The sequence below is a fragment of the Takifugu rubripes genome, chromosome 1 (assembly GCF_901000725.2).
Source record: "Takifugu rubripes chromosome 1, fTakRub1.2, whole genome shotgun sequence".
In the NCBI taxonomy this organism is placed as follows: Eukaryota; Metazoa; Chordata; class Actinopteri; order Tetraodontiformes; family Tetraodontidae; genus Takifugu; species Takifugu rubripes.
In genome coordinates, this window is record NC_042285.1 from 14979414 (window position 1) to 15007055 (window position 27642).

A 27642-nucleotide genomic window follows, 5' to 3' on the forward strand; every position below is an offset into this window, starting at 1 on the left:
AAAAAAAATCTGCCACCTGTTGGTAGACCCGGTTACTACGGCGTTTCATCATTCAGCAGCTATAAATTCATCATCTCTGCAACCCGTAACGCTGTAAGCTTCATACCCAATCTCAACTCAAAATAAAACAATAAATCCTGGCCAGATCCATCAGCAACTTCCTTTAGAAGCTTCCTGGTTCTCTGACAGGAATCATAGTCCAGAACCTGCTGCGTCATCCAGCAATCGCTGGAGGCCTACTCTTGAATACTCAACATGTATTCAACTCTCTTTATCAGGTATAAGGATAAAGGATAAAAGACTTTATTGATCCCACATCGGGGAAATTGCACGTTACAGCGGTAGCCCGTGGTGTACAATACAGAAAAGTACTAAAATAAAAATATGTTATGTACATTGCTATGTACATTGTACAGTATATACAGAAATTATTAAAAATTATGTACATGTATATGAGAGAAGCAAGCTTATTCCAAACCTAGAAGCTCTACTGCTGGGTTGGTTGTTCTGTTAGGTCTTCCCTAGAAATTTGACACACGCATCAAGTTCAGTACAGTCAATCTTTATTCCTGAATTCACATTTTAAGTACTTTGCACATCTTTGTGTAGACACACATACAGAAATGAGGCAACGTCTTTCTTTAATGAAAATAAATACATCTTTATTTGTTTCATTTCTACAGTGATTCTTCCCTTGCATTGTGCTGACAAGACAATAAAAAACAGTAAAATTATTAAACATCAATAGAAATTAAGACACCAACAGTGAAGTGTAATTAAGTGTGTGATTTCCCATATCAGTTAAAAAAACATGAGAATCCTTGGAACTCTTTGCGAGCATCGGTCCAGCAGAGCAGTGATTCAGAACATGGAAACAAACAACAAAAACAATCGAAATACATGAATTCATTTATTCAGTGAATTTTCTGAGCATTCATGCGACTAAATTTGGGTGACGTAAACATTTGCCAGTTTCAACAGCTGAATTAAGACGGGCCAAGAGCTGATAATCACTCAGCAAACCACTGTGATTCACATCTCAACAAACTGTTTCTCCTACAGCTCGAGCACAACACAAACGTTCCAAAATATTGAGCTTTATGATTAATTTCGATACGAGGGCTTGGAAATGTTCTGCATTGCTGTTCCATAAACAATAACCTGGTGTATGAACGGACCTGAAGTTCTTACACCCACAAACCCATCCATGATTCTATAATTAACAATCGCTGGTTGATAAATTACTCCCATGGTTTACATTGTGTGAAGGAAAAAACAAAAAAAAACATTTGTCAGCAGCTGATATAGAAATCAGATGTGCGTGGCCATTAATCGCTGATCTGAAATGTTAGCAGTGGTTGCTGGATTCATAAAATATAGTCTCAATAGATTTTTATTTTTTTTTACTATATTCGTTCAGTGAATTGCACACAGATTTGTCCTCAGACAGCTAACATGCTAACACAGCTAACATGTAAACCTAAAAGGTTCAGACTTCACCGTCCACTCATCATGACCAACCCCACCACCGCTCTGAACATCACAACTTATTAAAACCACAGTTCCCACTGAACACCAGTCACCCACTTAATAACAGCATCATGAAAAGACTCTCAGACGTCTCCTAACAGGCACTGAGCTCATGTGAGCAAAAAGACTAGAAGGGGGAACACAGGACTTCCTGTGACCACTGTGGGGTAAGGTGGTAAAACATTGATTTCAACTGAAACTTGAATGAGGAGGTGTAAAAATGAACGGAAAACAAGGATCAAGCTCGCGTTCAAGCCAGCAAACTGAGCCCAAATGCATCTGGACGGGATGGATCAGCTCACGACGCATCACAGAAATTCACATCAACCTTAACAGAAATTAGACAATTAGGAAGAACGATGAAGCCAATGATTTCGACGATGAAGCAGTAAAAAATATGAGCCATCGAAGCCTTTGCTCCATCTTGGGAGACCAGAATGAAATGTGCACATGATGAGTTGGAAGTGTCAGAGTTTGGTCTGATCCCAGGTAGACGCTCTTGTGATCCAATACCCAACATTCAAACGGGAGAGCGGGGATTAAACCCGGGTTGTCGCATCAGCAGGATCGCTGGACGACAGCAAAAAGGCTCATTCAGCAAATTTACATTCTATTTTAGTGACTTTTTAGTAGCACAGGCAGTGTCTGATTTTCTGCTTCCATCCAAAACAGTGGATTAACATTTAAACAGCAAATGGCTGAAACAAACCTTGTATGAATCAAATGTTGTTAGTACATGTTATGCACCAGCAATTAGGCGTAGTTATATTCTGTTACAACCTTCTGTCCGATCCAAAGGCATCATTTTCAGCTAACTCAGCCTGTGATGGAAACGGGACTCGGGTTTCAGGCTAAAGTTCGCCACCGTAGCCTCAGAGCATTCAGCACTGAAACCGAATAAATTTATTGCTGCTTGTGGGTGAAAGCACGAACGATTTGAAACCGCTGAAATAAAAACAAGAAAAACAGCCCCAAATCAGTGGTTCTGTAGAGCTTTTACTGAAATATTTGTTTCAGGTTTTTCTCAACAGGGCTCGACACACCAGCTGTTGCCAATCAAAAGCCTGGATCTGTTCTATATTCCCATCTTCTGATACATTTCCACTGGAGTACCTAAGCAGTGGAACGGTCCTGTGTGGTTTGGCCACAATCTGATGCCTGATGGAGACTCATAACCTGTGTTTCCCTCTCCAGAAACTGGAATCAGCACTATATCTGCCCCTTTCTGCTCAGTGAAGATCACATCTCAGCACCACATTCTTCAAGGGACACCACAGCACCACGTGTCACCCTCCCTCTAGCAAGCAAAGGAGAGCCAGGCCCAGGGGTACCCTTCCACGTCCTACTGAATCTGAGGGTGGCTTCTGGTCTGATTGGACTCATCAGGGCCACTGATGAGCTTCAGTTGAGCTCTCGTGTTCCTACAACGTTGGGTTTATGGAGAAAGTGATGAGGAAACCTGATGAAGCTCACCACCCCAGCAAACATCACACTAGCACGTTAGACCTACTGTCCTTTCCAGGACGTGTCCGTGGCTCCCCTCCCCCCCCCGGTTAATCAGGTGTGTTTGTTGAACAGCAGCGTGGTCCACAGGCGTGTTGGGAGAGGGTTATCACTTGTAGGTGGTCAGTGTACAGACATACAGTGATGCTCAGGTAAACAGTGGTGCGCACAGACGCCGGTGCAGGTCAAAGGTCGCAGTGCTCTGTGGTGCTCATATCTACTGGAGGCGTTGCCTTGACGTTAATGGCTGCTGTGCTGTCACATTAGCTAGGAGCTCTCTGTAGATCTCCTGCCGGATTTCCTGTGCCACGCTCTCTTTAATCTATAAGACAACAGGAAGAAATCTTGGGTCCGAAAATAATAAATAATAAGTACAATTTTTAAGAATGAGGGCTCATGGGTTTGAGCCCCCTCAAAGCGATTATTTCGAACAAACAAATGGCTGATTTCTTCACTTTCTATAAGATAATAAGAACAATTGATTTGATCTTAAACACTGCTTAAACATCATCAGCTTAAACACTTAAACATCACTCTGAACGAACATATCTCATCAGAAATAGATTTTGACCTGCTTGATGAGCTGCTGCAGATTCTCTTGCTCTCCTGCCCCCGCTGAACCCCCAACCGCTGGTGTGTTTACTCCGCCTCCGTCCCTCTCTGGCTGCTTCTCCTCAGGGTTGGGTCGTGGCGGAGCGGCAGGCGTGATGCTGACTGACGCCCGGTACGTGCCGAGTCTCTCCTCCCTGTCTTGACCCTCTCCTGGGACGGGGCTGGGAGACCGGGAGGTGTGCCTAGTGGAGGAGGCGTGGCTGCCATAGCTGATTTCTGACTGGAGATAAAACTGCTCTCTCAGGAGATCCGAAACCTGGACAGATGTGGTACTATTAGACAAAGCTGCAAAATTATGTGCTCTGTGATCTAATAAGTAAGAATCCCCAGCTGAGATGAAGTTTAAGGTCAGGGTTAGTGTTTGGACTGTACCGGCTCCATAGCTCTCAACGCAGAGGCAGTGGTGAGACTGTCCATGCTGCTTTCTCGATGAAGACCCTGAGAAAGGCGACAAAAAGAATTAACCAAATTATTGAACCAAACAACAATAAACATTTTCCATATGTGTGTCTGTGTACCCCATATTTTGTTTGCTGTGTTAGATCCAGTAGTTTATCTTCCAACTGTTGTTCCAGCTCCTGCAGCTCCTCCCTGACTGCTGATCTTAAAGCCTGAAGCTGCTCCACCTCCAGCCTGCAACAGCACAACTAGTTCACGTCCGAGTCCAGACGGCAGAGGAACGTGTGCATCATCTTCCCGCTGTTACGTCACCTCTCGGCAGGGCTCAGATGCTTGTAGACGAGAGACTGCTGTTGGATGATGGTCATCTCCAGGTCCATCATCTGCCTGCGAAACACGTTCAGACTTCGCCTCTTCTGCTGAAACTCAGCCAAGGTCTGAAAATGGAGACAGAACAGCAGAAGTGTTTCATCGCTGTCCAAAATTACTAATTATCAAGTTATGTAGAGTTATAAAAGAGTAAACAAAGCAGCAGATAAGCACAGTGACACAGAAAGAAATGAAAGATACGTGCACGGCAGAAAAGATTCATATTTCTTTGCAACAGTTTACAAAGCCTTATCGGCCGGGAGTCAGCAACTAAAAATACCGTAATCAATTTAGAGGGCCATGACCACAAGCATGTTTTTCCTAAATAGCCTGGAGAAGGATTCCAGCAGGAATATCGCCTCCTGGTGCTAAACACCAAAGATGCCCAACAGATGGGGTGGTGGTACCTGGTGGCTGGGCAGCGCTGCTCCGTGGTCACAAGAAGGCTCCTGAATCTCAGTTCGATTCTAATTAAACAGGAAAATGAGGTCAGCGACATGAACGCCATAAACTGCCAAAGTCATTAATTAAAGCTAACCCAGTTAAAACATGTCCGTTCAACTACAGCATCACGGCATTAAGGGGATAAACAGCTACCGTCATACTAATAAACCTGGAGAGCAGAAGAAGCCCAACTCACTCAGGCAGCTCAGACATTCAGCCTCAATGCTGGTCGCTGTTGGATCATAACAAGTGAACAAGTAGTAAAATAAATGGCATAAAGGGAAAGACTTAAGCTCCAAGTGAAGTAGTAGGAGATGGAACTGCACAAATAATAAATAAAGGCTAATTAGAGAATTGTGCATGTGTAGCTCGGAAAGATTCATTTTCAAAGTTTATGTGATGGAAAAGGAAGTCAAACAACTACTGTTGTAAGATGATAAGTATAAAAAACCATCATATTTCAACATATCCTCCTTCTTTCTTTGTCCAAAAAAGAACAGGATGTCCCAGGCAGTAGACTCTGACAGTATATTGCGGCACGCAGTGATCAGCAGGGTGTGTGTGCTACACACACCCTGCTGATCACCTACCAAAGGACATGACGGCGTAGCTTGCCTATAAATTTAATGATCCAATAAATTCAAGACAACCTTTGTCAGGGGAGCGAGGATGTGTGCAGTCTGTCTCACTCCAAGGACCCCTTTAAGGACTCCCCCCACTGGCTTTTTGTTTCTTATGGGATTCATTTGAAATTGGCAAATTAATATATTTCAGATCTGATAAATATTTCTACCCCCTCAAGGACTTTAGGGTCTACAAAGAAGTTAAAATTGGTTATTCCAAGAGAGTAGGGCCGACCATGCTAGTGGACTAGTGGCCCCCAAACTATAGAATGACCCTTCTAATGTTAAAATGGCCCCCGCCCAACCAAAATTCACCCTAAATCTTATTTTGGCTCTCCTTTTGTGGTCTTGTTCTTTTACTTTATCGTGCTTGAGTTTTATGTCTTTTTCATGTACTTTTATTTATTTTAGTCTGTGCTACATGTTTACAATCAGCCTATTATGAGCTGATCCAGTTTTATTTTAGGAAACAATAGGAGGGTACCACACCAGGTGTTTTAGTACCCTAAAGTAAGGGTACCGAAAAGTGACATCAGATATTTTTGACCTTTTTTCAGAACCATAATGAAGTTACCGGTAATGCTGCAGAAATGAAGGAAGTAGTTAAGCAGCTTTAGGCAAAAATGGAAAGAACTAACCTGCCCGAGACTCTGGACAGCTCCCTTGATATCATGGAGGACTTTCCTCAGTTGCATCTCAGTGCTGGACATGGCTGGAGGAGTGTGGGTTGAGTGGAAACTGGAAAAGGAGCTGAAGGATGAGGCAGGAGCTGTGAGGAACCCTGGAGGATGAGGTGTGAGTCCCTGGTAGAGGCTGTGCTCCGGAGCCTGTGGTGCACACTGGGGGAAGGACTGAGGAAAGGCGTTATATCCATGATAACCAAGGTAGGGTGATGCACACTGTGAACCATGAGGTGTTGAATGGTGATACGGCTGATTGTTGTGTAGATGGTTGTAGCCCTGGTGGTGCAGTGCAGATCCAAAATGGAGGTTTCCAAGACTGCTGTGGTGGGGTGTGGAGAAAGATGTGGGCTGGTGCAAATTCAAAAGACTTCTGCTGTGCTGGTCGACAGTGGGAGTTACAGGCTGGTGTAAAGCGGACAGACTGGAACTGTTAAGAACGGCGGGACTGTTGTATTGACAGAGATTAGGGAGACTGGCATAGGGTTGAAGAGGGGAGGGGTACTGTAGAGGAGGGTTGAGCATCATGGGGGCTGGGGAGTGACTCGGACTTGGGTTAAGATACTGAACAGGCGTATGAAGATTAAAGTTAGAATAAGGGAATGCAGGGCTCCAACCTGGGTGGTTTTGGTTTGTCACTGTGTTCTCTTCGAACCGCCTGTGCTGTTGTTGAGCAGCAGGGAGATCGGGAACGCTCCGGGTCCCCCAGGAGGAAGAATGGCCTCGTGACAAATCAGGTGGAGGGCTGGAGCTCTGCAGGGAATAGGACGACCTCGTCAAGTGTCGGGGGAAAGGTTTAGGGGGGATGGGAGCCTCTGAAGGAGGGTTTGGTTTGTTGATTGAACCAGATGAGGAAGCCGGGTTTAATGCCGACATAGACGACTTGGTCTGTCCTTCCTTCTTCTCTTGCTCACTTTCTTTCTCTACTCCAGATTCCTGAGCAAATCTAAAAGAGTACCTTGGTGGGGTGCAGGAGGTCTGGCCTTTTCCAAACTGAATACTGATAGAGGACACCACCTTAGAGGGCCAGAGGACTGTTGAAGGCAGGGATGAGGATCTCTGCAGGGGCACACCCCTTCCCCTTCCCCGACCTCCAGATGGGACTAGATTTGGACTGTTGGCCTTCGGCTCAACCCACTGCCCTCCCCGAACCTGCCGTGCTCTTTTAAGAGCACTGAGAACCGGAGAGGAAGAAACTCGATTGTCAATGGAATGAGGCTGGTTTAAGAGCACGCACTCTTCTCTCTCCCGACGATCAACTTCCGCTTTCTTGGTGTGTGATTCAGCGTCTGCGGTAGATTCACTCTGGTTCTGTGGGACTTCTGGTTCCTCTTTTACATCAGGGATATTGGAGATGTGTCCTACATCACAGCGCGGCTCTTGTTCTGCAGCCGATACATTCTGGATGAAGGATTCAGCCTTAGTCCTGTCTTCGCTGGGAGCCGTACCCTCATCCTGCGATTCCTCCTGGCGCAGTACCGTTCCTCTGTTCAACGGTAGGTGATGGGCGATGTACTGTGGGACCTCCTCAGAGTTGTGATCATGTTGCTGTTCCTCGGATAAACTTTGCCTGTCATCAGCCTCAACAGGACCTGCAGGCAGCAATTCCTCTTTCTCCGCAGCATCTGGAGGCTCAAATGCTGGGTGGTCCAGAGCAATGGGCGTGGCCACATCTTGAGAAGGATGTGATGTAACAGTGGTCTCACTATCACAGCTATCGCTACTTTCTTGCACCTGAATAAAATCAGCAATGAATTAAAATCTGTTTATCTCTTACAGAATTGCCTATTATAACATTAGCCATATTATAATTCTATGTGAAATGAGAGAATTACAGATGAAAGTCTCAGACATGATGTCTGCTAATTGTACTCAAAGAACAAAATAAATGTATTTGCCTTCTTTAAAAATATAACACACACAGATAAAAATAGAAATTTTTACTCCAAGGTGATAGTGAAACAGCGAAAAAAATTAACAGAATCTGAAACAGAAACAGAAAACAAACCCCAGAATAAACAGAATCTGATAATAGAACATAACAAGTGCCCAAAGGACATTAAAAAGAGACAATAAACAGAACACACGAGCACACCTTGAGGGAGCTGTTGGAGTCAACAGAGGGTTCCTCAGCAAAACCACTGCTGTCTGACTGTTGACTGACTGTCCTCGACAGGTCTGAGACACAAAGGAGACAGTGTTACTGCAGTAACTCACCTGTCCACATGGTTGCAGAGCAGAATGATACATACTGAGAAGTGAAAGGCAGATTTTTTTTACTTTGCAGCGTATAATTTAGCAATTTGAAGATAAATGCAATTATCATTGAACTGTTTGAAATGTAAAATTTTTAAATATAAAATTATTTAGCCAAATAAAGGAAATCTGAATGTGGATTTACATGCGTTAATTTAAGTCCCAAATAAATAATGCAAATCATATTTTGTAATTTTAGCAGCACAAACATCGGTGTAACCACTTGTGGTTCAGAAAACTTACCCGTGGTTCTGGAATTTCTGTGTGGCTGAACCTCGTCTTCGTTACTCTGAATCTAAGATGCAAACAAACCAGGTGAAAACCTGCTCTGTGACTTGTGAAAGTGTCCTGTCTTTTCAGTGACAACCTTGTTTGTTGTCAAGAAACAGTTTGGAATTCATTGTGTGCATCAATAGAGATTTCTTCCTTTTAGGCAGAACTCCAACTATCCGTAGAATATCAAGATATCATGTACCTCCTCTATATCGAATGAGTCTGTGTTCTTAGTGCGAAGCTGGGACAGCTGGAGTGGGACCAGGGTAGAAGGAGCTTTGTCTGGGGTTGAAGTCAGATTTTTCTCCTCCTCTTCCTCTCCTTTAAACACTTGGTTTGCTTCATCTCTCCCCTGCCCAGTTGGGGGGACGTCCTCTGACTGCGGCTGATGATCTCTGTTGTTTGTGGAGCCATCAGTGGTCTGATCAGAACTGTCAGAAGAGGAATTAAATTCAGATATATTCACTATTACATCATTACAGTCAACTACAAATATGATGAAACAGTTAATATTTCGATCCATACGGAAGCACTATAATTTATAGTTACATCGCTGTAGTTTTACATAAAAAGAGACCACAAATGTTCAAAATGAGCATAAATCTTAATCATGTCGCTAGAAGTTGGAGTGTCCAACAGTACCTGTCCTCTGTCTCTCCACTTATGCCGATCTCCTCAGTAACCGTTGCCAGGGAACAGCTATCTTTCTTACGGAAATGCTTCTGGTTAACTGGGTCTGCCGGAGGCTCAGGGTGAGCGTCGCTACATGTGTCTTTTTCTGTGCTTGTGTGTGTGTGACCATTGGTGTTGGTAGAAGGGGCATGTCCGTTGAGCTGTTTATGTTCTTTAGAGCCATGTGCCTCAGCCTGTTCTGGTGAAGCTGCAAACAAGTTGTGTTTGCTGATGGTTTTCTTAAGGAGTTTGGCAACATTCAGCGCAGAGTTGTTCCTCTTCAGTGCAACAGTTTGCTCATCTCCCACTTCTTCTTCTGAAAAAAACACAAAGGTTCAAAATAAAACCACATATACACAACTCTTCTGTGTTGTACTGTAGTTAGTGTCACTATAATACAGAACATAATGTAGCCGATTACACCAATTCCAGTTTAATATTTCATTATTATTAGCCGATTACACCAAATCCAGTTTAATATTTCATTATTATTTCTAACTCATCTTTTCCATTTGATTAAGAAAGACGTCTGTGTTTACCTTGGTCCTTGCTGATGCGCTGCACTGGCTGACCAGACACCTGACTGTAGAGTTGGAAGAACTCATTTGCGACTGAAGTCAACACCTCAATCTGACGGAAACGACCTGAAGGGCATAAACAGAGTAAAACGTGCTGCACAATTCAAACGCCAAAGTAAAAAAAAAAAAAATAAAAACAACAGAAAAGACAAGGTGTAAATCTTTGCAATTACTAATTAGTTATAGAAGAGGAACTGACATGCAGCAACCCTCCAAAAACAATTCTTAAATGTGATTGACAGATATGCTGAGCATGCAAAACCACCCTTTCTTCTCTTCTCAGGTTGTGTAAGTTGAGCTGTCGCTCTCACTGAAGACTTGCACACATCCCTTCCTTCTGTATTTGTTGGTTCAGCCCTCCTCACCTCACCTTCCCATCCCTCACTGACTAAATACTTGTCAATCAGTTGTGAAATGCATACTTCTCTCTTTTGCTCTACAAATACCAAAGAACGCATAAATCTTGCATCTTTACCCGAACCACAAGGGCTCTCACTTAGTTAATGACCTCTGTTCTGTTTCAGTTGGTGTTTAGCTGCAGTCTTCCAGATCTTCATGTAAATTCTTTTAACTGTACAATAAATAATGCATTTATTGCAACGGGCTAAATGAAGAAGTACATTAGATGATTGCTGTCGTCCCAACACCTACTAACAGCTATTGTCTCAAAAATGCACAATACAGGTCATAAGTTCAAAGCAGACATTAAAAGTGGATGACACAAATTTAAACTGCAAGTTTAATGTGAGTTAGCATTAACTGAAGATGTATCCCAAGGCCTGCAGGAATTCCAATAGTAGTAGTGGTCGTTTATTTAGTTTATAAACCCATCATTGCAGCTTTGTTTTGAAATTAGAACTGGATTTGAATTTGCTACTGCAGAATTTGGGCAGATCAAACCTTTTTCATATGCTACATGAATGAAAATCCAGCTGTTAAAAAGATAATATGATACAGAACATATTTAAATTGTAAACAACTTAGCATGTGACTGTGTATGTAGTCATTTTTAACCACTCAAAGTTCAGTACAAGCCTGTTTTCACTCATTCACACTTATCAGGAGAACTTAATACATTCACCCAACAAAGATGCAGCGATGGTAGGCGAATTGGGGGTTATTACTGCATTTATGGCCGTAACCACTGGCTCATTAAAGATATTTACATTATATTAGATTTATAACAAGTCATTTAAAGTCATGGTCACTTTTAGATGCTCTATGCAGGGATAGAAATTAGTTCAGGGAGTCACGTTTGCAACAATGTAAACACATAATATGTATTTACTGTGATAATAACTAACTATCATTTTGATATATCATTATAGAAATGCTGTAAACATTTAACACTCTGCATTATGGAGCTTCTGAGCTTGTTTTATCCTCATAGTATTGTGTTGATTTAGGGTTATAAAAGTTTCCTCATTTTGAATAGTAAATGACCATGAGCACTTCAAGCTCTTTACCTTACAAGCCTGTATTCACTCATTCATACACAACAGACACACCTTCAATAAATTTGAGCATTTTGCTCCGAGCCAGTTCCACATGCAGACCACCACTGGAGCGCCCTCCCTATCATCCAACAGCTCAAGTTCCTGAGTAACAGCTGCAACACTTTTAGCAGCAGACAGCTCTGGTAAAGCTACTGTCACTATTCAATGCCAAACATTCAGAAACAGTACAGTCAATTGTATACAGTCTAGAAAAGCATATACAGTCCTGTATAGAATGAACAGCACCAGATATTTCAGCTCAGCAGGAGAGCAGATAAATACTGGCCATAATGAAAACATCAATGCGATAAATACACCTCTCCATGGCTGCATGATGTGGAAATTGGCAGCAATTTCTACCTTAGCACTTATGGTATTATGTTGTGGAACCAGTAGAATATTCAGAATAAAAATCCAATGTATAACACATGAAATATAAAACAAAAGGTTCTGCAGTCAAAACAGCCACATTAGATACATTAGAGATTTTTTACATTATATTTCAGCAGTCTAGTGTTGACGGTTTAGTCAGTTCATACCATATTTTTCTGAAACAATGTGGCAAAAAAGCCTTTTTAAATTGAATGGCATAATTAGAGGGAGCTACAAATAACCTAATAAGACGTGCTCTATATCAGTCATCAGACAGGTCAGTTCTCAGTCTTAATTTGGAAAATGAGTCAACCATTTCAGCAGCTGCATTTGATGATAGCAATATTATTGTTTGTGTCTTTTTCCTAGTGACTACACATTAATAATAGGTCTGAGTACTGTAAAACAGGAAGTGAGGAATAAAAGCAAACACATACAGTACTCCCTCCTCCTTCTCTATTCATCCCAGGAGATTCTTTCTCATAGTGAGAACAGAGCTTATATAACAAACAACTACGTGCACATGTGTCTGGGATCCAGGGAACCAAAGGAATAGTATGAGAAGGTTTCGGAAAAGAAAGAAGATTCCAGGAACCACAGAGAGACTGTTAAAGGAGCACTGAAGTGAAAAAAGGTCCATCAGTTTACCCCAAATTAACTCCAATGGGTCCATGAGTCGAGCTAGATCACTGCCGACAGCTAAAAGGTCCTCTTTAAGGCAGAGATGAGGATCAAGGAATAAATATCAGTCCAAGCTACAGAACCTTGTGGAACTTCATGACTAGTCTAGAATTCATGTCTATTTACACTGGCCATTATTATACTCCAAGAATCCTCATCCATGCATCTCCCGTGGGACTAAATCTTCTTTCTAGACAAAGAAGAATTTTGGTTTAGCCTTTTTTCTGGCATCAGTCTGGTTAAACTGTCAAAGGTTTCAGCTCTGCCTGCATAGGTGTGCTAAAATACAGAACTAGAAACTCCATCCAAACGCAATTCTATAAACAAAAAAGGGCAGGATGCTAGAGGGGCAGCTTTGCATTTCTGTCCATGTTTGTGTGTGTATGTGTGTGTGTAATGGGGAGGAACAGTTGGGACAAACAGTGCTTTGTACTTGGTGGCTAAATTGTCCAGGCACTTGGCAGAACAACTCAAAGGGCTGTAAGACCCAACAAATCACTCTGATACAAATTAGTGGGAATGGAACACACACAGTGAGAGTCCTGGCTTTCAGTTCCTCCATCTACATTTTCAGGGCATTAACTTCTAGCTCATCATAGAGAATCAAAACTGCTCCTGCTTGTCCCTTTTAAACTGAAAATGGAAAAATACTCCCAACTAAGGGAGGTGTGTTGAATTGTATGTAGGCACATACTAGTTAAGGCATAGCTGGGGTTCTCTACTTCCATCCGCTGCAGCTGAGCTCCCAGGTACAGCTATAAGGAAAAAAAGAGAGGCCATTAAAAAGCACAGTCAGGTAAGAGATGGGTGATTAAATGTTTTAGGTGACATTGCAGAGGGCTTTGCAATTCAATAGATAAAAAGATAAATATTGACTGATTTGAATTTTTGGTATATTGAATTTTAAATTGTATTTTAATTAGACTTTAAGCAGTTATGCATTGGGTTAGGAAAATTTAAAAAAAAAAAACAGAATTCTACACTTTGTAATTTCAGCATTTTACAAGTCATTTTTTGCAAAAGTTTTTTTTAAAGTTACATATCTACGTAAATAAAAAAAACAACATGTTATCAAATGTACAATACATCAAAAGTTGATTTTTTGTGGAGGATGTGGAGTCACTATGATCAGTTTCCCCCCCAACATTTTTGGCATTTTTCACCACTTTGACCCTTCTTAGAATGCTGGTTTTTTCCCACCCTCTTCTGACCAGACCGGATGTTTTGAGGGGAATTTTGCACTTTTGCATAACAACATACAGGCAAAAAACAGAATGTATTGATAAGTGTTGTCCACTTAGTTTGATTAGTTGTGCCATCAGGACCTTCATGTCGATGCCTCGGGCTGAAGATGCACTGTGGATGAACCTGGAGGGAACCCTTGAGGCCGGATCAGGTTCTTCACGGCCAAAACCAAGATTTAAAAGAATTTCTTCAGGGTCCTCTTCATACATGTCCAGTAGTTCGGACACACTGTGGATACACAAGAAACCTGTCAACATCCCAGGCAGTGTGTCATTCAGCCGCTCAGTCAGTTAGCTGATGAGGTAGTCTGCTGGTTAGTATCGTCAGCCTAACCGCAGTGTAAGGAGGATTGCCTCAGGGTTCTCTTCGGACTGCTCCAACACGTTTGAAACACTACGAAAACACAGACAACTGGTTAGTTATTCTCACTCATGCCTTGCTATTAGAGGGTTAGCATAGAATTCCGTTTCCAACCCCTCCACAGTTTCTCGGAAGCCCATCTAGAGGAGCAAGATACCAGTGGCCAGCAGAAAAAGTACAGCCATTTACAGGTCTCCCAAAGTTGTTTGGTGATGCTTGTATTTAGCAGCAGTAGCAGCAGCAGCAGCAGCAGCGTTGCACTCAACAGTATATTTTTCGGAAATATCTTAAGCAAACGAAACAACTGAATCTTACAGCACAGGTAGAACTACAAAATCTAGGAATCTGTGATTGGTCCAGAAAGAATCGTCACCTGAAAGCCTAAAGGGAGAGGATCCAGTGCTGTTAGTGTACCCATCTTAACAGTTCTATCATGCATTAGATCATTATCATTGAAGTAACTGATGCGCTCCACTGCTACACTGTAATGTTACATTAATGCCATTCATCCTGCACAGCTGCGCAATGGAAAGACCAGCAATCATGGTAGCAGCACAAATGCTTGTTAACAGTATTAAATATAGCAGTGAAAGGAGATGAATTGCATCTTTTTAGCCCAACACTTGCAATTGTTTCCCTGAGGGTTACATGTGTGTTGGGCTTCAAGTGGAATGTCAAGTCACCACAGAGGCAATTTTACAACAAGTGTTAAAATGGCACAAAACTGATGCTTTCAGTGCAAAGTCGATTTAAAGAATCCTACACTTTATGGGGCACAAAGAAGCTTTCACATTCACACAGAAATTATGCAATCACAGTCATAGAAATTAAATATTTGCAAACATTAGTGACTGTGAAGCATTCCTTTAAAGAAGCTAAAATGGTTGCTAATGATGACTGCTCAATTTAATACTGGACACAGAAAAATGTCCACTTCTTCACTCTGCTGCAAAACATTGTCTTGTTGAACGCAACAAAGCCCTTTCTCACCCTTTAAGTTGGATTGCCTCAATCAACCTGTTGTGTTCCAGGACCTATTTAACACAAAACACCCTTCACTGCTTGCACCCTTGTGCCACTGGCTCCACCCTTTTGGCCAAATTAACCTGCACCAACTCACCCAACACCAATCGCATCCACTCAAATCAGCCGACCAATAAACGTACACCACCGACCCGCATCTCCTTTAAGATTTCCGGCACAGCAGAGACACCGTGAGCTGTTATCAAACCCAAATATCACTGGGAGGAGGCCAAGCGATACTGGTCGAATGGTTACAGTGAGCAAAGGAAAACCAATGGTTAACATCTGCAGAACAAAAAATCTTTATCACTGTTTTGTTCAATAGTGTACGATACTTTATCGGATGAGGTCGTCGGTATTTGAGTCATTCGCATCGTTATTTCTTGTTTCCCTCTGTTCTCATCTGATGTTCTCTTGTTTGGCACAGGATGTCTGTGCTCGTGGCCCTAGTGTCCATCCCCATCATAATACTCTTCACTTAAAGTTTCTTATCTTATGTGTTTGAATCCCATATTCGTTATCTCTTGCACTAATTTGCCCTCTCACTGTACAAGTGCGTAAGAGCTTTTCTGATTTTATTTACGGCTGATAACGGAACTTATTTTTTGCCTTGGCCTAGTTCTCAGATCATTTATATTTGGTTGCTCTTCCTTCTTAGAACAAATTTAAAAATGCTGACTTCATCCTTTTTTAAATAACTCACGATAAAAATTATGACGTTGAAATTTTGTGCGATTTTTATTCATTTGTTTCCCTCGATCCAACGCTTATTTCTTATTCTAAGGTTGCAGTGGTGCTGGATCCTCCCCAGTTGTAACTGCCATTAATACACTCTCAACAGGCAACAGTCAATTGTCCATATTGACACACACCTCGCTACAATTTAGAGTCTCCAGTCAGCCTGAATGAAAGAACAAATTGTGCTCAAGCCAACTTTCTTTTGTGTAACAGCTCTCTGTGTCTCAGCCCAACCTAATCGAAGATGTATCATAGATACAGAGTGTGCCACCGACGTTATAAACTGACCTGGACACCGTGCTGCTCTTCCCTGACCCCGTGGAGGTCATACTTTTGGCTCCCTCTTTAAACTGACTCCTCTTCCGTTCTGCTGCCAGACCAAAGCTGCACAGACATCAAACACAGCAGACATATTTGCATTCACTGCTTGGGCATTTCCACTTTATTTCATTTATAAATGAAATTATCGTCACTTTCAATTATTTTCACTGAAAAGCTAAAAAGGAAATTTAGCAAAATTTGGTCACAAACCAAAACATAGTTTTAAACGGTCGGTGTGAGAAGTCTCACGCTCAGTGAAATGTAGTTCACCTGACAGCAAAGGAAGCATCTCAGACACCGAACAATCAGAATTCCTGCTATAAATACACCCTGATGAAAGAACACCCAACGCAACTAAATAAAAGGTTGTTGACAAGCAAGCACAGGTCAGGGTTCAATGGACAACACTTCAAATCACTGTGCACTGCTCCAAATCTTCTGGAGTTCAGTCAAATCATACTGAGAGGAGGTTTGCTGGCAACAATCTGGAAAGCTTAGAGGAGGAAGTAAATCAAATTCAAGGAACTATGGAAAACTCGTTATAGAAACTCTAATGAGGTGATAAGAGAGCTATGACCTGAAGAAGTGCAAATCCTGAACATCATGCCAAATGCCTTTTTTTTTTTTTAAAGATTCAGTCAGACTTAAATTAAGCCTAAAAAGATGAAAACATCCATGGGGTGAATAATTTTTCCAGTGTGAAAGTCACAGAAGGTTTTATGGGAACTCACCGAGATTCTGTTTTTGCTTTACTGGACTGCAGGTGGTTGGCTGCAGGAGGAGAAAAGGGAAAAAATGATCTCAATACAAAGTAAAAACTGTGATTAGTGTAAATGATAACATCCAGTACATAATAATCAGCCCAATGGCAATTCAAGAACATGCAGGCTGCGACATTTTAAAGGTTGCACCTCCAACTCGGCATGTTACTTCTAAAATACTTTGGATTTTTCCATATCACTGTGGAGAGAGTGTGCATGCTTTGTGGCTGGGTCAGTTGGGACCGTGATACCCTGCATAGAAATCCCTCTGGAGTCAGTTTTATCAGACATCTGAGCTCACTGTGGAAACTTTTAAATATAAAAGGCAGCCTTATCACACTTTATTCTGAAAACACACCATTGATATAAACTATGCAGTCAATTGATAATCTCATATTCTTGGTACATTTTTGTACTATACATATAAGGGTATGTTAATTATAGTAGCATACAGCAGATTTTAAGACAAAATCAAATTAATGTTTAATTCGCCTGAGACAGTGTTTTTAAACATAAGTTTGGACTATCGATCCAAATCACACATTTTATTACCACAGTAAATGAAAACACCTCCGCTATTTCTAGCTAAAATAACTGCTCTATCTGACCTTTGCATGTAAGGTCCAGCTGTTTAGGCAGATGTTGTTAAATCTGCTTCATTCTGCCTTAGTAAATGAGACACAGGCCCTGTCAGATAAACCAAAACCATCTGACACAGGAGGTCGATTTTCCAGTTCCAGCTACTATTGTCTGAAAACCTTTAAATCCAGTGTTCTCCTGCCACTGAAAAATAGCATTACATCCATTCAGCTACATTACTGGTTGACTTCCATCAATTAGTCAACCAATTCGCTTGAATCCATGTCCTAATACTTTAAGACTATCGGGATCTCTTGAGACATGACACAGAGGTACTGTATCTTCTGCACTGAGTCAATTATTAGAAGCGCGATTCTCACGATGACTCAGGGTAAAAAAAAAACAGAAAACAATGTCAGTAAATAAACTATCAACTATACTTCCATTAGAGCACTAGTAACTACAAGCTCCAAAATCTTTCTATTCAGCTATTGCAATTTTTGTATGTTTGACATGACTTTTTTATTCTAATCTGCCAGTTGACTAAAGCTAATGACAGCTTAAAAAACCTAAATAAAGATACGGTGGAAGCTGCAACAATGCAACTAACTGTAGGTTGACATGCTTAAAAAGTAACTTGTAGTCAGCAGTTGTGTCCGTGCTCTGTGCTTCTTTTCTGTTCTATTATAAGCAAATATGCCAGATAGAATGACATTAGTATTCTGTTTTCTTTTTTCTTTTTGCTTACAACTAAATTATTAATACTGGAATTATCAAAAAATCAGTTTAGACTTGAGTTGAGTTCGGTAATTCTAGAAAGTCACGTTAGTAGATTTAAGCTAATGTGACTTTCTAGAATTACCCAGTTAAAATCTATTCACTTTCTGATTCCAGCAGCTGAATCAAGAACCAGAATGAGTGAATGTGTGAGTGAGAGAGAGAAAGAGTGAGCAAGGGAGTGAGACATTCCCATGTCAGTATACAGTCAGTGCTTCAAAATGAAGCCATTAGTGTCCATTGTTCCACCCCAAACCACCAGAATCTGCCAGTTTTTTCTGAAACATGGAAAATGAATGACTGACTGACTTAGAAGACAGTCAGTCGTTTCCACACCTTTTTCACTACTAAGGTCACTCAAAAAAACATGGCTGAAAGAATGTGAAGTGATAAAAAGGACTTAGCTCAAAAACTCGCAACCTTTTAGGGAGTGTGTACATGCATAGGTGCCCAAACTACTACTGCATGGTGATTATCTTTAATGGAGCACATTTAATGGATACATCAGAAAGCTTCTGTAGTGTGTGAATAAGCAGAAAATGCAGACACGTTCACAAAGCAACCTCAAGCAAAGCACCATCCAACTGTTGCAACCAAGGTTTTGTACTCCACACACTGTTCTCCCCTCAAACGTGTACACAGAACTTAAACAACCCAGTGCAAGAGATGAATGTAACAGAATCCATCCTATCACCGTTATAACCTCAGGGTGTTACGCTGGGATTTGACTACTACAACCTACAGAAATGACTATATGCCATCTGACAGAAATTCCACAGTAATTTAAGAATTCTGCTGTGGAAACACAAAGGACTTCTGGCCAATAATACATCAATATCATCCATAGCAATTTGTAAATGAAGCCACAGGGATTGTTTGAGTGCTTCAACGTCATTGCCATGACACAAACGTCTCAAAAATATCGTGAACTATTCTGCATATTAAAATACACTATACATTATTCTCATGTATGTGGAACCATATGTGTTAATTTGTGCATTTACATTAGCTTTAGACTGCTTGACGTTTGCTTTTTGTTCTATTCAAGAGTGTTGTATTTGTACCATGCAGCATTTCTGAGCGGCCATTATACTCTATTTACGTACTGCACCTGTGAAAAATGTGTTAAAAATAAATAAAAAAGTCAGCCTTTCACTATGCAGGAGTTTTAAACAATGAGTAGAAACCTGAGAAAGTGTTTATGATGTGATATTTCTCTTTACTGACCTTCTGCTCCAAGTGAAAGGTCATCTTCAAAGCTGCATCCGTTTCTAAGGGCCCCTGTTCTCACGAACAATAGTAAAAAATAACAGAGGCAAAATTCATTAAATCACACAGCCATCGTCACGCAAAGAACTTTTGCTGTAATTGTAATAAAAGTCATTAGGAACCACGAACGAACACAGCTATAGAAATCAGTCACCTTCCCCTGTGGCCTGTTTTTCTGGTTACATGTCAGGGCCTGTGAGGTGGCAATATATTTTTCCTTTGAATTCCTTCTTTGTGTATTTAAACTGTAAGCTTTTGGAGTCTTTAAACCCAGACCTGGATAAAGAGCTTTATTACTACCCAAATATGCTTTTTGGGAAATTAAAGCCATCACATGATCCTGCAGTTTAAACATACCTGCGGAGGGGTTCTCTTGGTAAACATTTCTGTACTGAGTATAGTCTGGAGGTTTTTGCAGGGAACAATACATGTACCATAGAGTACGGAGCAGATACTTATTAAAAATACATTTCAGTGACCGTTTTGTCAAAACCTAGAGGACGGAGGAGGTCTCGGGGTCTTAGGATGACGATATGTGGAGCATACTGATCACAACGGAGCCTAATGTGGGTCTAGGGATAAAATACATTGGGTCTTTGCTAAACTAAATGACACATGTTGCGGTCTTGCATAGAAAAATCTGATTACCTCTATTGGGAAAAGCACTCTGATCATCTAGAGAGGCTCCCAATGGGGTCCTGGAAAAGATTCATGACGACAGAAAGAGTTAGAGATCACTCACAATTAAAGTTTCAGGCAGGGAAAAGTGTGCAGTACAAAAAAAAAAGGTTGTCATATCGGGTACACACGTAACAAGCACCACAGGTGAAAATGCAGATTCTAGAGGCACAATCTTGATATTACAAGAACTTACTCTATTATTTAATGATCAATAGATACTTTTAAGGCCAGAGCCAAGATATAATGTCACTCATGCAATTCTATCTGTTCCAGACTGACTTAGAACTGAAGGTATGCACACTTTAATCACACTGTCAAACTGATGGAAAACATTGAAAGATGCAAAATCCTGATTTCACAGGCATGTTAACTAATAATTGTCACTCTGCCCCAACTTGTCAGGATCAGGCCACCTACATAACGCATTGCTTAAAACATCTCCAGTGAACCTTTCTGTTCGATTAAGGCCAATGAAATCATATTAGCTAGGGTTCAGGTGAATGATAATGGTGTTGATTACAGCATTAGAAGAGTCCACCTCTCAGATGAGTTCCAGCAACTTCAGCAATAACTGTGTCAGTGAATGTAAAATTACCTCTGCAAACTGTCTGCCAGAGTAAGCTTAACTAGGGTAAATAAGGCAGTGGGAGTGAAGGTCGACTCTCCTCCCGTCTCTGCTCTCAGTCAGTCCAGCCTACTGGTATAATCCCAGTTGTTCTCCTGACTCGCCTAGTTGTCCCAAGCTAACGGCCGACTGGAAACGACCACTTGACATGGCCAGCAAGCCAAAGAGACCAAACTGTTACATAACCTGCAGCTCTTATCAATGGGACAAACTTCACACTCACCATTCAACACACACACACACATACACAAACACAGTGAAGGTTGTGCAACAGTCCACACTATTCTCACTTTTTCCCCTAAACTGTTATTACACTGATTCCAGATCCTAATCCTCCGCCAGGCTTTTAAATCAATGATGTATGTTAGAGGGACGAGTAGTCAGTGTGTTTAGAGTCAAAGCAACTACAAGTGTTTGTGTGTCTGTTTGTGTGTCATAAGAGTGTTGACTAAGCAGGAGGAACCCCTCTTCTATTTATCCTACTTTATTTTTTTTTGCCCTTCTTTCCTTCTGGCAGCTTCTTCCTGCATATTTCTTTTTGCTCTCTTTCTTGACTCTTGGCCTCAGCAGTCACATGTACCCTATCTCTGGGCGTTGGTCTCCTCCCTTTGTATGTGTGCGTGTGTGTGTTATGTATGTTTTAGGTCTTGGCGTCAGTACTGTATTGCCTCTGTGTCCGCAGCTGATAAACCATGTTTGAATACACACATACACCTTCAGTAACTAGGAAAACATTATAAAAGCAATAGGGAAAAAAGGTCAGTCAGATATTCAGGGTCACTAAACCAGTCAGTCAGGATTTAAAGGTCAGCAGATCTGTTTATGGTGCTTTTAGTGCTGATTTGGAAATCCAAAGTTAAATAATTTTTGGATTATTATAGGAATATCTAAGTAGCCTCTGCTGTAAAATAATGATTTACAATTGATATACTTTCAACATGTGAATCATGAAATAGAATATTGGTTTGAAAACTATGGTACCAAAGGGTCTATCAATTATGGACAATGCACACTGTACCTGCAGTCAATCAGCCAGTTGGTTATATTATTAGGATCTTGTCCTGTCAAACAGATAAACAATATCAATTAAGAATCCGGAAGAAGTCATTCACTTTAACCAGTTAGTGTCTGTCTATCTGTCCGTCCATCCACCCATCGTCAGCACAAGGGTCTCTCTCTCTCTCTCTCTCTTTTCATAAACTATTTCTAGCGTAGAGAAAAAAAAAATCAGTAGATGCCTGCATAAATGTTGACCACTCATACATATTCCTTTGGCAGTTATCAAACAAATATCAGGTAGAGTGATTTGGATATTAAACGAATCAAACTCTCTGATTTTCAGTCATTCAAGAACTTCCACATCACTGCAGCATGTTTGACACTAGACCAGACAGCCGCTAGTTGCTAATGTAGTAAAGCAGATCACAGAAGCGCATGGTCTGAAGCGGATATCTTATCTGATCTCTAATGTGGTTTTGTGAGAGCTGCTCAGTGTTACCTGGTTCGTCGGAGCTTGTCTGTGGTTTCCCATTCTTGTGGTTCCCTCGGGGCCCGTTCAGTCCACAGTGCTCCGCTTCTGGTTCTTGCAAGATTGAGTCTTTGCTCTGGGCCCAGGCCCGACGCCGCAGAGAGGCTATGTTACACTCGGAGGGGGCTCGTTCCTCTAAGAATCAATCAAATATACAGTCAGGCTGAGAGCCAAGGAGGTACCAGCCAGGTTTGTCAGGTATTCAACCTGACAAACAGAAACTAACAGTCTGTCAATACAATTACACAAACCTGGTTGGCTAACCTGAATTATTTGTATTGGTTATTGCTCTATTTGTCTCAACAAATGTAATAATTTTTGTTTTGTTCTTTTCAAAACAACCATTGCAGTATTCACTACTAAGATAATTAACAATGTAACGAGTGCAGTGCATTATTCGAAATAGCAATGTTAAGCTGAGGGGCTGGGACCTAAGTGACCAGCTCATTACGGGGCCAACTGGATTCAATCAATGTTGAAGTATTTGTCTTTATTTAAACTGGTATTCCTTTACTTTCTCTATTTTACTTCACATTTCACCTACATTAACAGCATTGACCTGAAGTGATTATATTATTTTCAGTAACATGAACAACTAATTCAAACATTTGTATCTTGAAAACACCAATATATTCTTTGTCATACTGTGTCTGTGCCACTTTATAATCTGTAGTTATTCTCAATTTTAGATATTCCAACTATCCAATCAACATGGCACATTAATTTGTCTTATCTGTAACATTAATTTAATTCTCTTAAATGTTCCCATTAGTCAAACCCACCGGCAACAGCACTAGTGTCCATTCCTGGAGCCCCACTCTCCATACCGGTGTGCCTCAGAGGGTCAATCACTGTGACTAAACGGCAGCAATCTGAGGCAACATGCCTAGAAGGAATGAGAAAACAACACTCTTTAATTGCTGCTGTGTTTAAACCAAAAGGGTGCATGATACATGATGCTAAGAATTAAGACCCATGCAGCCACTACAGAGGAAATCCAGCTGCATGCATGATTTCATTCTTCATTCTTCAGCCCTCTACCCACAGCCTGTGAGCGTGAGTGGCGGTTGGACTATAGACAGAGTTTAGGCTTCTGGATTGCCTCTCTTTTAACCACAACAGAACATTACATCATTCACATCAATGAAGATTATGCAGCAACATACATTTGTCACTCTTCATTTCCCCACTGCAACAAAGAAACACCTACCCTCCACTTTTCCTCCACTTTGGAAAGCTGAACCGTATTTTAGAGAGAATGGGCAATCAACCTTTTCTTGCTTAGAAACATGACAATGTTCATTCTGTCACACAGCCAGAAAACCACTGTGGATCAACAGTGGGAAGCAGAAAAAGTGCTGAGGGAGCAGCGAGTCACCACCACCACCTCAGCAGATCCTGCCCCACTTGACATTTGCGGCCTCTCCCAGATTAGCCTCTGCAGCAGAAGAAGGAGCTGCGTTGGGCCGATGGCCTGACGGCACCAAGATGCCAGAGAGAGCATCGTTCTAATTAAACCCAAAAACAACCCTACGGCATCTGCTCGTATTAGTCAATCCAGCCTGTCCTGGGTCTTCCCCAGGGTCTCCTCCTGGAGGGTCATGCCTGGAACACCTCCAGGAGCCATCCATGGTGCATCCATTACAGAAGCCCAAGTCACCTCAGCTGTTCCTCTCGAGGTGGCTCTACTCTGATAGGGTAACAGAGCTCCTTACCCTATCTCTAAGGGAGTGCCCTGCCTACCCTGTGGAGGAAACTCAGTTCACCAGCAGATCCAACTTAGCGTCATCTCAGCCCGTCTTTTTCCAAGACATATGGCTGAACGACATATGGCATGACCACAACGTGACTTCTAGCCCAGAGGTCCAGTAGCAAAATGCTGCTCAGGTTCAGATCAGAGAGGCTGTTCCTCCCAATCACACCCCTCCAGGTATCACTGTTGCTGCCCAAAGGAGCCCAAAGTCTCTCAGTAGAATGATGGAGGCCCTGACTTCCAGCACCCTCCCATTGCCTCCGAATAGGCCGGGAACTCTGCGCTTCTGATCAGCCCGTTAGCCGCAAGAGACCTAGCCCCAACCTGAAGGCGCAGGGCACAACCCTGTCATTCACTGGGGAAAACTTTGGACAACTACAGAGTAGACGCGAGTGCAGCCTCTCTCAAGAAGTTGGGTTCCAGAGCCCAGAATGTGCATGGAGGGGGCCCAACTATCTCTGGCCAGTATCGCTCAACCTCCCACACAAGCTCAATACTCTTTGCAAAATATTTTTCTAAGGGATGCAGAACATTATACTCAATTAAGTCATTCCACGGTAGGTACAGTAAATACAATATGACATGGCTCTTTTCAGTCTGCAGAAGCCTGTATTTGTGACACAAAAACTCTAAAATACTGTGTTTCACCTGCACATTATTGAGTGTAATCTGTGGGGAGAATATTTTTTTGTTCTTCCCTTTTATATAGCGATTTGAAAGGGTCTAAAAAGAGGATAAAGCTGTCAAATGAGAATGTGTGAAACAGGAAAGAAGTGTTTAGAATGAATAACAGAACAACTTCCTGGTCAAGAATGAAAGAGGGAGATGGGGGCAGATATCCATTTATTTTTAGATGTCTCATGTAAATGTAAAAACAAACAGGAACACTAGAAAACAACAGAGGCCTGCACTGTTCTGAGCACGTCCACTCTATTAGAATTTAGGAGAATTTTAGAATTAGAAGTCCTGTTTAACATTGAAGTCCACAAAGTTTCTCTTTTTCTTCAGCAACAGACAGCTGTGAGTGACTAAAACCCTCATTAAAACAGTTTAAATTCCTCTTTCTCAGGCTGAGAGTGAAACACTGAACGTTTGGGGTCAATTTGGGTTTCTGGATCCTGTGAGTAGACTGAACACCCCCCTTCCCCAAAAGAAAAAGCAGATCTTTGGGTTACAGATACTGTTGCACAAGGATATACAAAAGTAATAATATGAAAAACTGGGAATTAATAGTGGACAGATTTTCACCAGAATCAAGTAGAATTAAATTCTGGTAGTGTTTTAAACGATATCACAGAGAAATATTAACATTTCTGAAGGGTTCAAGACCTGTGAGTACAAGTCTAGATTACGTAACTTTGCAATAAAGTTGAAAAATATGAGGTCAAGTATATTCTCCTTCTTTCTGTTTCATTTCATTAATGTCTCTGGCCAAGCCCATGAATATACAATCTGTTTCCCCAGAAATTCTGAGAGAAACCAGACTTTGAGATCACAACTGCATGAATGAACGCTGCACTTGAGCCAAGACATTAACCTTCATTTAACCAACACGGTCAGTGCAAACAAAGTTAAACGCTGCGGTGGAACGTGTTAACGTCATTCTGACTGCAAACTGCACATGATGCCATCAGCAAATACTAAACAACAGCCAGAGAATTTTGGAAGCGACTCCAGCTAATGATGCTAATACACTCAGTTTCATCAATTTTTTTTTAGCTATTTTCAGTGGGAATTTCATATTATGAGATTTTCTGGTTAGTGAACAATCAGAGTGCATTTAGCTCTCTTAACAGCCTAAACTTAAAATGATAAATCCCTCAGCCTGATGAATACCACCTGTTGGTGAGCCTCTGAGCTGCCATATAAGGCTGCCGGTCCTGGTATGAAGTGGAGTTAAATTTTACAATATACTGTAGTATTTTCAAAGAGTAAAAAGAATAAATCTGAGGTGTCCCTTTTATGTGGAGAAAAAGACAAGTCAGAAGTGAGACTACAAAGATTATAATTATTCAAATAACAATGACTCAGCTGACTTGTGTAAATGTATGTGAAAAGGAAATTTGCATTGTAACAATTGCTTTCTTAAAAAAAGGCTAACAAATGAAAACAAAGCTCTCTTCAAAGCTGGTATTCATCCTAACTTGTGTTTTGTTACATGTCTAACATGGTTTATTAAATACTTTTCATTTCAGAGGTTATGTAACATCCATCTAATGCTGAGGGAACTGATTAAATGTGCTCAACCCCTTCAGTATGAGAACCTACAGTCTGTATATAGTAGATCTACACATGTCCTGAGTCCAGAACATAATCATTAATGATATATTTACAATTTAGCAATAGAGTGTGAAATGTTGTTTTTATTCCGTGAGACTGATAGATTATAGTTTACAATAGATTATTGAATATGATAATATTAACATCTACTAAAGTTCATCTTCATGTCTGTTCATTCCAGGCTACTGTAACTACGCGCCACAGCAACATTTTACCACTCAAGATGAGCATCAACGTAATCTTAAACCTTAATAATTGAATAAAAACAAATGATTTGTATACACTGTGCACATTGTTAATCACTTAATTCAAGAAATTAGAAGAGAGGATTTAGTGGGAAACCTGTCATCAAAATAACCCATTTCAACATGACACACCTCTTTAAACCCTTAAATCATTAATTAAGGTAGGTCTGAAGGGTAAATAGGGCCCGTCCTGGCTTTTAAAAGGTGGCCCATGAGTGTTAAGGAATTCAAGAAGGAGTAACATGAACGTGCGAGCTGCAGAGGACAGAACCTGTTCCGTGCAGTCAAGAAAGAACCCTGCACTTCAGGGAGAAGACTCACAATCACAATATTATTTTAGCGTAATTATTACAGCGCATTCACATGAAACCACTACTCAATACTACTAAATACGCGTGCAAATGGGACACATATCCATAATCGGGTCTTACGGGCAGTCAGAAAGGAGCTTTAGGCATGAAAAAAGAGCTGAGTCAACAGAATCTACGACAGTCCATATGCAGTATTACACGCGCGCGCGCGCGCGCAAGACATAATTTATGGATGAGCCCTGTCACTTTAAACATCTGTCCAGTCGACACTTTTGCGTTTGTCAGTCGGAGGCCTTTGTAAGGCAAAGAAGCTGTATTCCTTTAATCGCCGTGAATCAATAAAAGTCGTATTGTTTTCTAGGTGAACGTGTTGTTGCTGGATTCCTGCTCTGACAGACAGACGGAGGTCAGGAATGACAGCAGTCGCAGCGTCTAAAAAACTCTGGACACTTCGACCATCAGTTGTGCTAATTCCTTTAACGGTAGCAAAAGAAGTACGTGTATACTTTCGGTAACTTACCATCGCCTGTTTCGGGTCTTTGTACCTCTGGTTCCAAAATGTCAAACTTGTCCAAACTTTTCTAAAAACACACCAATATTCCCGCTTCCGCTTCCTGAAAGCAGCAGCATGGAGGAGGCATGATGGAGGGAGAAGAGG

At 41.3% G+C, this 27642-nt stretch overlaps 1 protein-coding gene across 3 annotated transcripts; it reads right to left on the bottom strand.

The window, feature by feature from the left end:
- Nucleotides 1-543: 543 nt before the first annotated feature.
- Nucleotides 544-27642, bottom strand: itprid2 (ITPR interacting domain containing 2). 3 transcript variants are annotated; one of them, XM_011607170.2, is made up of 23 exons: nt 27505-27642; nt 23178-23281; nt 22366-22530; nt 21886-21928; nt 20210-20259; nt 19520-19573; nt 16907-16946; nt 16143-16238; nt 14067-14126; nt 13814-13961; nt 13183-13243; nt 9901-10005; nt 9332-9677; nt 8892-9120; nt 8660-8711; nt 8256-8338; nt 6119-7894; nt 4821-4880; nt 4357-4481; nt 4164-4278; nt 4018-4083; nt 3605-3901; nt 544-3355 (listed from the first exon to the last, which is right to left on the bottom strand). In XM_011607170.2, exons 2-23 carry the CDS (start codon nt 23218-23220, stop codon nt 3251-3253), a joined length of 4119 nt encoding a protein of 1372 aa, XP_011605472.2. In that variant the 5' UTR covers nt 23221-23281; nt 27505-27642; the 3' UTR covers nt 544-3250. The 3 variants fall into 3 exon arrangements, with proteins under 3 accessions (XP_011605472.2, XP_011605477.2, XP_029681622.1); XM_011607175.2 differs by lacking the exon at nt 14067-14126; XM_029825762.1 differs by lacking the exons at nt 21886-21928; nt 22366-22530; nt 23178-23281; nt 27505-27642 and adding an exon at nt 20838-21874.